At 31.0% G+C, this 13,097-nt stretch overlaps 1 protein-coding gene across 1 annotated transcript in view; it reads left to right on the top strand.

Moving 5' to 3' along the window:
- Positions 1-13,097, top strand: part of LOC145680859 (kielin/chordin-like protein) — a 1,295,905-nt gene that overhangs the window by 1,268,130 nt on the left and 14,678 nt on the right. The window contains exon 50 of the mRNA XM_081751993.1: positions 10,582-10,746. Coding sequence (XP_081608119.1) covers positions 10,582-10,746 — 165 coding nt within the window. The remainder of the gene's footprint in view (positions 1-10,581; positions 10,747-13,097) is intronic.

Raw genomic sequence — 13,097 nt, 5'->3', positions numbered from 1 at the left:
AAAAAAAGAGAGAGAGAGAGAGAGAGAGAAACTAATTTTCTATATAATTAAGCATGCCGTACTAATTGAAAATGCCCATGTTACAAATTTTATGGCCATTTTTCTCTAACTTTATGGCTTGATTGCCTTATGCTCGGAACGCTCCATACATTAAACACCAGCTTCAGCAATTATAAATAGAAAGCAGTGGGTATAAAATTCAAAAAGAACTTTAGTATGCATTACTCAATTTGTTTCTCAACTAATATCAATCGTTTTCGATTATTTTTACAAATCAACCCACTACCAATTTCCAATATATAGAAAATGCACCCCCGTCCCCCCGCCCATAAAAGATAATTTTAAAAAATGCCAGGACATATTTTCTTTATTTTTAATAAAGAGTTATATGTTGAATTTCAGCTCTCAGTTGAACGGCTTGTAAGATACTAAATTTTTCGCAAAAATTCGGACTTCTACTCCCCCTAAGGATATGTATTATAATGAAAGTGACACGCGTATGGTAACTTCCCAGTTGGGAATGGAGCCTGATTATATACCAAACGTCAATTCATTTGACTTTGCAATTTGACCGTGATGATTATGCAGACATAGTTACTTTCAATTTTTTATGATACATATCCTTATTTCATATGTTACAGATGATTCAAAAATATTTTTTCAAGCAGTTAGCTCCTCTAGAATCTCACAGGCTGCATCCCAAAATCCAACTCCTACTATCCTATGACAATCCAAAAGTGACTGAACTTTTTTTTATTAGGAACAAATGACAAAAGAAAAATGGAGATCTTGAAAGTAAAATGTAGAAAAGCTCGGTGCCCCCAATAACTACATATTTCTCCACCCCTTCATCCCGAACTTAAAAATAAAACTTAATTCGAATATGGTTAATTAGTGAATTTATTACAGTTAAATTCCACTCACTACATGCTACAGCTACAACTATGTAACAAAAAATAACAACTGTGAAACATGTTCTGAATTACTATTAGATTTCTTACGCTATTATTAAACATATTAGAATAGTAAAAGAGGATTGTTCGTGAAATAGTATATTTGCTCTTGATTTATAACTTTTTCATACGGAAAAAATTAAAATATTGTTCAAGTTTTAAACTTTGCACTCTGCAAATATGTTGCCCTCTAGGCAATGGGACTAATGTGAAATATGGACTAATGTGGACTAATGGGAAATGCTGCACTGTTAGCGGCGCTGAAAACTTACGATTCGATTCTAATATCGAATGATTTCGATATCTTTATGTCGCTACGTAACCACCCTGGGTGCTAATGGAAGCTTAATTGGACTTGAATTGAAAGTAGAACTATTCACCTAAGCGACCACGAAACTATAGATTCGATACTAATATCGACCCGTTTCTAGCATTTTTGATATGTATCCCGACAGTACTCTTTTTCCAGACTGTAAGAAATATAGTTAAAATTGCTCTAGATATATCAGAATTATGTTGAAATACACACATAAATCCACTTTTATATTCTGTATAAATAGAGAGTGAGCGAGCGAGCGAGCGAGCGAGAGAGGCCGACTCAAGGCATCACCACCTCCACATTGCAAAAGCATATATCAGGAATTGAATTGAAAATCTATGTAAAGACTTTCTGCTGTGGCATGCTTCATAAGGACAATTCCAGTCTGCTCACGTGACCTTTGGGGTTCATGAATTTTTTTTGCGAGCGTTCCGACTTTGGATTCTCTGTTTATACCTTCTGTTTATGCATCGAATAACTTTTCAAGAACATAAATGACATTCTGTATTATGAATGTTGAGGATTACCCTCTATATGACAAATAGCTGCAAATAAATACACTACATGATTTATTTATTGCTATTGAACGAGTTTCTTAACTTGTATTTACATCCTCATATATAATACCGACCTACTGTGAAAATTATCTCAGATGTTATATTTAAAACATAATAATTACTATGTTCTGCAATGATTATGTTATATATACACAACTTATGTATTCTAATGTAATTATTTTATATAATTTTTCATGCATTGCGGAAAATATAATTTTAAAAAAAGGATTAGCCTAGACGGGATTCGAACCCTCAACCTTATGATTTGAAATCCGACAGCTTACCAATGAGCTAACACAACCTTCTAGCGAGGTGTAACGGATCTCAAGATAATTATGACATTCATATCCATTACAAACGCTTTTTCTGTTCTACTTTGACTTTTATTTTAGTACTCAGGCGATAATTATGTTCTATTTCTTAACTTTGAGCATTCTTTTACATATGGAAAGATTCCTTAACGTATTTAAATGTTCCATTACGTATGGAGAGCTAAATGACAAACAAGCATGTGCTAACATTAAAAAAAAAAAAAGGTTTCGAAATATTGTATCATTAAGTATTTCAATCAATGTTGCTTTTTTAAACACTTGGTAACAAGTCTTATTATATTTAAAAGAAGAAAAACACATCTGCAAACTTTTTCCCGATTGCAAAGGCTGGCTTGGAGGTTCGAACCTGGCTTACTTTTTCCCGAAGATACCCGAAGCTGGACTTAGAAAATTATTGCCTCAAAACACCAGTAAAGAATGCGCTCAACCTTTTTGAGACAAGGTGTACATAACCTGTTGTTGCATCTTTGTTTACGTTGTTTAGAATAGATTTATGTTGTATCCAAAAGCGGCTCGTGAAGGAAATCACATCGAAAAAAAATAATGTTTTATCGCTTCAAACTAAGGGCAAATGGTTATCTATATATTAACTGTCGTATACAACAATTGGTATGTTAGGGAAAGTTTGTCCTTTTAGTTCAAAGCGAAAAAACTTCAATTTTTAGCAGTGTAACTTTCCTCACGAGTCATCTTTAATTGTACTAACCTATAATCAATGTTGGACTAACCTGTGGTGTGTCGTATGTCAGCACTATGTCTATAAATGGATTTTTTTTCTGATAAGGCAACAAAGAAACACACGCGTTTGCATGTATTGCTTTCTGAGCTGCAGTCAACTCACGTAGGGTTCACCATCCCTATGCTGTTTGATGTGTTAGCCAAAGATTTCTCTACTGGAATTGAATGCTTCTTCTACTGCCTTATATGTTTTATCATTATTAGCTTCAGTAATACCTTAAGTGCCTACTTGTCTATGGCTTGTGAACGTCCCTTACGTAGTGAGTTCTGGAAGGATTCGTCACTTTTCTTAAATTTGTTTAGTCACCAATGCACAACCCGCTTACTTGCAATCCCTATAGAATACCTGGTATTATTTTTCTTTCTGTTTAATAAGTATTCGATCACAATTTAAACATGAAGTATGTACGCAAGCATAATATTGTTAGGGGCTTTCTAGCATGACCTGCTGTCACTAATGTTCCCATATAACTGTACAAATTATAACATAACATTACTTTTCTTCCTACTTGGAAGCTGTGGAGAGCACATGCCATGTCACCATGTGGAACTGCAATAGAATCTTTTTAGATACCTAATATTACTGGTAGATCGCTGATCGTAAAATGTAGACTTCCGTACATGATGATTTTTTACTAACCTCTTTCTCTTGGCGAAGGAATTATCCAGTTTAGTATAATTCATAAATTGTAACCATTTTCGTTTTGAACAATTTCTTTTCCTTTTTCCAATTTTGATAATTTTCCTGTACTTTTTCCAACTCTTACTCCTTGTTTTTCCATTTCGCCAATCTGTTTTCCTTTTTCTTCTAAATTTTATTATTCTGCTAGATCACCTTTCAAAGTTTCCAATGTATTCCCTTGTGTTTAGGAGCATTCCAAAACCAGGTTTGAATCGTGGTTCTCATAATATTGATCTTGTTCTGGCTTCTACAGTTACAACGAGGAGAATGCGTCTGAAGTTTTTAAATGTTCATTCATTGACGTAAGATTTTTCAAGAAGTGATGAACAGGATACGCAACTTCGTTTTTCCTCGTTTCGATTGATAATTTAGTTGGAAAGTTGATTGCTTGATTGGGGTTTCATGATGAGATCAGCAACGAGACTGATTGTCTCTGTTATGATAAGACTAATGGCTGATCTATGCTGCTCACAAAAATAATATCTGAAAAATAAATTAGAAATAAAATATTAGTTTGATGATATACTACAATAAAACAAAAACAAATAGAAACGAAAACAGAGAAAAGGCTAAGCATAACTGGTAAAATCTAAAACGAAAAACCCCCAAAAACAACCATTTCAACCTCACCGTAAAAGCGAGAAAACGGTGTCAAAAAAAAAATATATCTCTCAAAACCTAAGACTTTTAGTTAGTCCTTAATGTCCTCTGAGGTTTATTATTTTCTCACTCTTCAGTATTCTCTCACCATGTCGACTGCTACAGCACTTTGAACAATGACATTATTAGTATAAAGTGAAATTGAGAACTCATAATGTTAACAGAAAGGAAGAGAGAATATAACTCATTACAAACTAAACACCTTACTTGATATAGCTTTCTTTGAAACAAATGTAAAATTTTCTTGTTTCGTAATCTGAAAGATATAGCGCTTTCTGCACAAGATACCTCACAGACATGAGCAAAAGCATTGCTACTGAAAAATATTTATTTTTTTAAAGAAAAGAACTGTATATAACTTGTTTTGCATTTGAGCTCTTCAATCACTTTTGCGTAATGTATGTTTCTTTTTCGTATAATACAATATAGCACAAAATATTTGATCTGCCATATTTCTAAATATTTACAAATTATTTATTTTTCTAAGATACTCCTTTCCACATATCTATTCTCGCTTTTATTTTTTGTTCATACTCCACGTTTTTACTAATATACAGGGTGTTCCAAAACAACACCGACAAAGATTGGGAGGTGATTCCTGACACCAAGATAATATAGAAAGTATAAACAACCTGGGTGCACAAATGCTTCCTTCCGGGGTTATAGACTGACGAAAACACGAAAAAATGAAGTTTAAAGGTCCATAGCTCCGGAACTATGGAACCTACCGTAGTCGGGTCAAGACTTCACTTAGAAACTATTATGTGCCCTATCCAAATATTCAAGTTTCACAATCCTGCGGTACTTCCGCAGCAAGTTTTATAGAGGTAGTTGGTGAGTACTTCAAATTATATCCCCGTAGCCAAAGTTCCTCTATAAAAATTGTTGCATGAGTACCGCAGGATTCTGAAACATGTATTTTTAGATAGCGCAGATATTAGTTCCTAAGTGAAGTCCTGATCCGACTACGGTAGGTTCCATAGTTTTGGAGCTATAGACCTTTAAAGTTATTATTATTATTATTATTATTATTATTATTATTATTATTATTATTATTATTATTATTATTATTATTATTATTATTATTATTATTATTATTATTATATTTTCGGCAGCTTATAACTCCGAAAGGAAGCATTTGTGCATCCAGGTTGGTCTATACTTTTTGTCTTATCTTGGTGTCAGGAATCACCTCTCCAAAATTGTCGGTCGGTGTTGTTTTGAACACACACACATATTATATACATATAATCATTTTTCTTTTCTTGTTATTGTATTTAAACTTAAAAAGCTAACATAATTCCCTCTTTTCAATTACTTCCCTTAAGGGCAACTTGATTTCATACTTTTCACAGTTATATTAAGTCCAAGTGATAGACAGTTTATCCGAGGATAGATTGACTAAATTGTTATTATCTGGGAGATGATGAATAGAAAGATGGGATGAGCGTAGAAGGAAATAGAAGCCAATAATAAGAAACAGAGCATAGTGTACAGTAGATAATAATATAGAATAAGGAAAAGTTTAATAACCTGGAAATTTTTAGAAGGCAAACCAATACTACAACGGAATGTTCTTAACACATTTTCTTTTGGAAAATAAATAAATGATTGAATGTGTTAACTAAATAAATAAACAATAAGCTACAATAATAATCTCACAACAATCCCAAATTATAGCATATAATTTAATTACTCAAGAAAAATAAATAAAATAAAATAAAATATCGAGAATTCGTTTACTATAAAAATTCGTTCTACTATCGACTACAAGAATCATACTGAAGAATGTTAAATAAGAACTACAAGATCTGGAAATTAAAAATACATATGATTGAAGAACTACAAAAATTAGTACTATGGAAAGGGACCATCTAATATATTTCTGAACATGTCATTTCAAGTCATTTTTTTTTATTATAAGACTATATACATAGCTGAACAAAAAATACACTTTCACCTGCAGAATATTATCAGGGCTGTATTCAGGGGGTCTAGGGGACCGGTCCCCCTAAATTTTTACTGCCCCCTAAAATTTTCACGGTAGGTTTGCCAATGAACTATAATATGGTTGGATCGGGTGGCCTCTAACTTCTACCGTGGCCCTCTGTAGTTTTGGGCTGGCTACCGGCCTGATTATTATTATGATAATATAAAGAACAGTTAAGTTGAAGATTACCAGACAATGTTTGAGATATGTAAAAGTAATGATCGAAGCATAATGAACTCCGTAATGCTTGAAGGACAAATTATTCACATCGTTTTTAACAACAATTATCTACCTTCAAGTCGGACATCCAAATTACGTTTTCATTAAAATGTTCTGTATGCTCTTCCATAGAAGAAGGAGACAGTAGCATTATTAAACCTTTACGTTACTATCTATCAGGGTGAGTAGCTGTTAAATATGTATATATGCTTCCTTAGATTTTGTATCTTTAATTTTCTAGTAGAACAAGATATGAACTTTATTCATTTTCTAAAGTAACTTAAACGAATATGTTTCTTTTGCAATTACTCAAGAAGTAAATACAAACATGTATCTAAATATTTGATTGAATTTAAAATTCTAATTGAAACGTTAATTTTAATACATATCCTTGATAACATAAGTATTGCTCTGAACAAGAATAGGAATTTTAAACGAGTAGACCATTACACGAACGATTATAGAATAAAATTCATTCTACTTAAGGAAACAGAAATGCACATTGTGATCTTAAAGAAAGGATCTATGAATGAACGCATTTTTCTTACAGAAAAGTCACTTTTTAAGAGCAAATTTCAGAATATTGATAAATAGTTTCTAACTTTTTTAATACATTGATTCGCCAAACACTAGGCATTCTTTGAGAGAAACTAACAAAAATGAGGAAAGCATCATTTATTACACCTAATTTGAAATTCATTATCTTCCGATATAACTGAGTCAGGAATATTTCGACTTTCAAAAGTAGAGTACAAAAAATATATTTTCTATCACCTGAATAAATCTACTTTTATTTTATTATGTATAAGTGGTGTTTCGTAATCAAATTTTAAATTTTACTTGTACTATCGTATCTTCCTTAAACATCGACTGCATTTCAAACCTACATAGAGTTCATCACCTTTCTTGCATTTATTTGAATGAAAAAATTACTCCATAACTAACATTTCTATTTCATTATTGGACTTCATTTCAATATTTTTCTTTGTTTAATAATGTCAAATAAATTATTGAATTTTATATGTTTCGATAATCCATAAGATCTTTATTCGCTGTTGTATGTTTTTTTTAAATTTTCATTCATTTTTTATTTATTATTTTTGTCTTTACGTATGTTTCCTCAGAGGAGCATGAAACTTGATAAACTTACTCGTAGTTTGTAATTTGCCTTTAAATTAACTTTTATATTCCGTTAATGGTTACTCCAAATTTTTGACTGGTTTTGTGGCCTATTTAAACCAAATCTTTGAGTGTCTTTTTTACTTTATTGTTAAAGTGTTGAAAGTCGGGTAAATCGATCCACTTTGATGTTTGACTTTTATCCATATGTTTGTGGGATTGGGTTGCTAATCCTGGTCTCACTTATCAATTTCTTAAGTACTTTTTGTAAGGTAACTATTTTTCTGCCCGATTTTGAAAAGATCTATATTCTATTTGGCATTGTTTATTCATAGCATAATGAAAATATTTCTTTGGAAGAAAAAATTCTAAATGTTTACTTTCAGTTTTAAAGGATGCGCCGATTAAAAATTTATATGTACATAACTAGCTAACAGTTTTGAATGAATTTTAGAGAGAAATTTCTTAACATTTCTGAATATTAATAAATGTAAAAAAAAATAAATATTGTTTTTTTTTCTCTACTATAATCTTAATTTATGGTGAATGTTTTAAAGGATATTTTTAAAAAGGAAAGTTGAGTTTCTTTTTTAATAAACAGCATTCTGTTGAGCCTATGATGCCTAGTAAATCTTAAAACAGTATTCTTCAAAAATTCTGATTCAAAGTTATGACGGACATTTAGCTGGAAAAGAAGACAGAGAATTAACCATGCCAAACCACTTTTCAGAAGGGTATTCTATTTTCCAATTCAAAATAGTTGCATTTTATACAAACTTTACAAAATAATTTATCCTATTTTAAATATCTGAATTTATGTGTACAGTACCTAACAATCTCCTGACACATTGAACTGCAAAATTCAATGGGTGTATACATACTATGAAGGGAGTATTAATGTAGGTCTAATGATGGAGATATAGCTAGGACTTCAAACTAAATGACAGATGGTAAAGGTAGAAGGTAAGAAGAAGAGAATTAGAAGGACATCCTCAAACACAACCACTTGGTACCTGCTGCTGCTGCCTCCACGCGGCTACATTCTTTCATTGTGAAAAATGAGCTTTCGAGAAAATGAATGGCCCTAGGATTGTTCCAGCCTGGCTTCTGGCTCACTTGGTCACAATTGCTAAGTTAAACTCCTGCTATGTTCCTGTGGTATTTCTCTTATCTAGGGTCCTGTGTGCACCCTTTGTTAGGATAAACTACACGAGGTCCTGCGCCAGTCTTTCAGCTGGTCTTCTGGTAGTACTCTGGCCTGTCTCCACTGTTTATATCCAAGTCCAATCCATTGACCCAATTTTCTCAAGTATGCAAATTAGACAGAAATTACAAATCAGTAATTCAACGCTTCCTAGTTATGGAAATATTTGAGGAAAAGTAAAATGTTGAGTAACAACGACGTGCCATGGGAAATCACTTGTCTTTTGTTATATAAATGAAGGATTACAAAGTTCCAAGTTCCTTCATGTCTGGGGGCTATTTGGTATTCAATTAAAAAGCATAATCAAGGCTTCTTGTAGACTATAGAACAAAGGATATTATGATATTTACAATACCATAGAAAATAAGGTTTATAAATATTTTAGAGGTAGCAAAAATCATAAATTAAGAAGTTGATTTAAATTAAAATATTAGAAAAATCCTTTCTACTAAATGAGAAAGAAAAGGAATTCAAAAATAACAGCTCTGGCCTCAGAAAACCCGCAAGAAAATAACACCGTTAAGAGCCGTAATCTCCGGAAACAACATTCTGGTTACCTTCTAGCCAAATAGCTTGAAAAATATTTTAGAAATACGAGGAGCTTTTAAATATTTGATAAAAATAGTACGAAAAACAGATACAAAGAATAATGGAAGGAAACCCACAACAAAAAGCTAATACATATTTTAAATGGAAAAAAATGGTTAAGCTACAGATTTATTTTTAAAAAATGGTTGGTTGAGACTAGAGGGTATATCTGTCTAAAAAATTAGAAAGAAGTTAAAAATGAAAAATGTATCGATTTATCGAACATTAAAATTATAAACATTAAACTAAAAATGATTTTAAATATTTCAGTTTAAATAAGCCGTAAAACAAGGCAAAATTTAGAGACTCTTAACGGAATATAAAAGTTGTTTTAAATACAGTTCACAAACCAAGCTTATGAAGTTTTGTGTTACTTCTAGAAAATATACAGAGACTAGCTACAAATAAGTATATAAAGTAAATCAACCAGACAACCAGAGTTGAAGAACAGAGTTAAGGGACTTCTGGATGTTTTCGGAATGTAGGAAGCTGCTTTTAATTCTGAATCTGAGAACTTGGAAGTATATTAAGTCTAAAATATATTCATACATAGTGGAAGTTTACTTTTGTGAAGTTAATTAAACTGAGACGAATCTCGTGTAGGTTTTCTTTTTAATTTACTTTTAGTTTATTCTTTATTCTTTCAAAAGTGCCAAATTAATTCAATGTTTGCCAACAAGAATTTGACCTGAAAATTCACACTTTGGATTGCAACAAATTGTCCGTTACTTGCGTGTACTGGCTCCGAACATAGTTTATATATAGTGTATGCGTATATGTTGTCCCTATACCAAAAATACTTTTTGATTGCCATTTCTGTGTATGGTTATAATATATAGTGTGTATACCCATTAGGTTATACTAGTGTTTCTATATATCATTTCTGTGCATATTTACTTGCGATTTCTTTGAATGCTTGTAGGTAAGTTCTAAGTTATTTTTAGAGTTAGATGGTGAAGCACCCAAGACTCAACTTCATGTCCGAAATAAAGGAATTGCAATTTAGTTTCAATAACGCAACTTTAGCTGATAAAAAATAATATATAATAGTGTAACATTATAAGAAGAGAGAGACTGTTTGAGTATCTTAAGATAAAAAAAAAAAAAGTTTTAGAAAATTAGTCAGAGAAATTTACTTGTTTCTATTACTATTATATAGCCCGATTCGAAAATGAAAAGAATTAATTACATTGTACATTAATTATATTATTATTTTTAAGGTACAATGGAATGGTGAGAGCAATTTGGAGTTAAATGTGCCAGGCTCCTATAGAAATAAAATGTGTGGTTTGTGTGGCAACTTCAATAATATACCTCAAGACGACTTGCAGCTTCGCGATGGACAAATTGTACAGTCGGAAGCCCTCTTTGGAAACGACTGGAAGGTAAATAATTCGTCTGATGATGTTATTACTTAAAAAATGGTAATATAAGAGAAAAATCCAGCTAATTAAATTACATACCTTGCAATGTAGTCTGTAATTAAAATCTTCATGATTCCTTTGAATTCTCACCGTAGAATTTAGTGAAATTCGCTAATACTCATGATGTTCGTCATGATCGATAGATCTTTATCAACGTTTTCTACTTCGTACGGCAAACAGCCAAGTACCTTCTCACAAAATATTTGGTGTAAAGATCAGTAAATCTAAAGGAGAAAATAGCAGATCAGATATTAATATTTGGCGTGTACTAATTTCTAATAAAATTTAAATACGATATAATTCGTTGATGCGTATTGGAGGTCTTGTTTGTTGATAGGTCTTTAAATTCTATATAATAATAATAATCCATTAATCTCTCTATATTGTAAAAATAATAATAATTTAACGTGATTAATAATATATATAAAACAAAAGCATGGTTTGCAGAAAGGTGCTTTCAGAGTTGTGTCATCATCATAGGTATTCTCCATTGTTGGCTGATCTCTTGTCGCAACTGAGAAGCTTCCATGCTCCAGAGTTATAACAAGCTGCTGAAAGTGCAAAATATTAGCTTTTGAAATGTCCTATTTTGAGAAATATTGCACTTAATTCAAAAGGTTAGAGAAATTATAGATTCTATGTACATATAAGTATTTGAGAACTTTGCCGTAACTACACAACGCGATTTTGAAACTGAAACTGTGCATCAGAAAATTTTCCAGCAATTATTCAACTTTCTCTTTCGGTTTGAAAACTGGAAATTTAAATAGAATTTATACTAGTTTGTGTACAATTTCTTGAACGGTTTGAGATAAACCCATAGTTTTCAAGCTAGAACATTTTGAAAAGTAATATTTTGTACTTTTGGTAACTTATAGCAACTTTTTCGACCAATGTCTATTAAGGCTTTTTTTTTTTTTTTTACTTATTTTCATAAGAATATTGTAAATTATGCGATATATGACTGCCTTAAGCTATAAGGTTAGCTTAAGTTGTATATAATTAAATAAAGACCAAACAATGATAGTATTTAAAATTTCACTTGAAATTCACTTTTTGCCTCGTTTGAGAAGTATTCATTAAGGTGAATAAATTCCAAATGAGGATACGGAAGAAAATATAAAAAATATTTACATAATGTTACTGAAAGAAATAATACTACAAAGTATATACTAGAGTTCTATACTTCGTAATCATTAAGAATAGGTAAGAAATGTAAATTATATATACCAATAATATTCAATTTATACTAAAAGAAATTGTACACAAACAACTATTTTAATAATATACATTAAAATATCCCTGTTAACATTCTGATAGATACATTTACTTTCGCAGAGTTTATATGTAAATGAACAGGTTCTTTCATATCATTGTAATACTGCTAAAGTGAAGCCAAAATATAATGGGTCAAGATGGAGAGATAGTGCACGTTTTAAGTAAATATGAGTTTTGACAAGAATAAATGCGTTAAAATAGCGTACATCTTGGGACATCTATTTTTTATTAAATGTTTATAATCCAAGATATCATTTGTTTTATATACTTATCATGATTATTCTTTCAAAATTAATGCCTTAAGTATTTAACACCTTGTAATTCTCTTATTTAGTTAGTATTTTGAAATTAGGTGATGTAATATTGTATTTATTTTTGATACCTCTATTATTAGTTATGTATATGTGGTAGTTACTAGAGTTTTTGAGGCTTTCTGTTTAATAGCTCTAGCATTTTTTATTTTTATTTAACCACTATAGTGTTAGTAATTTTACATGTCTATCACTGAATGGTCCAAAACAAAATTGCTGTTGACATGAAGTAAGCTATTATCAATATTTTTTGGTAATGATTTCAGTAAATTAGTAACCAGGGAAACCGATCTCAGGCAAGAAGAGGCAAAAGAGAGAGATATATGTGTGATTTTTATGTTAAGTCATATTTTGTGTGTTGTAATATTCAATTTGAAATACTGATTCTGATGATGCCAGTATCTTTCTTTTATTTTTTAAAAACTTTCTTGCTGATAGTTATTGAATCAGTATCAATTTAATGAAATTTAAACAGTGAAAACATGCTACCTGGCAGGAAGTCGCACCGAGATCTGCGACTTACAGTATCAGAACGCTATCCACTAAGTAGCTATAAAGAATATGGTATATATATATATAAAAAAGGAAAGAAAAAAAGAAAATTCCCTGATTTCTAATATATATTAAATTTATTTATTATTTCATGTTTTGCAATTCTTTATTAATTCTAAATAATTGAAATGTATTTTTCTAATGAAATTTGCTTGTTAAAATTTGCTGACA

Source organism: Thermobia domestica, chromosome 3, assembly GCF_964235325.1.
Source record: "Thermobia domestica chromosome 3, izTheDome1.hap1.1, whole genome shotgun sequence".
Lineage (NCBI taxonomy): Eukaryota > Metazoa > Arthropoda > Insecta > Zygentoma > Lepismatidae > Thermobia > Thermobia domestica.
This window is presented reverse-complemented; position numbering and strand designations above follow the sequence as displayed.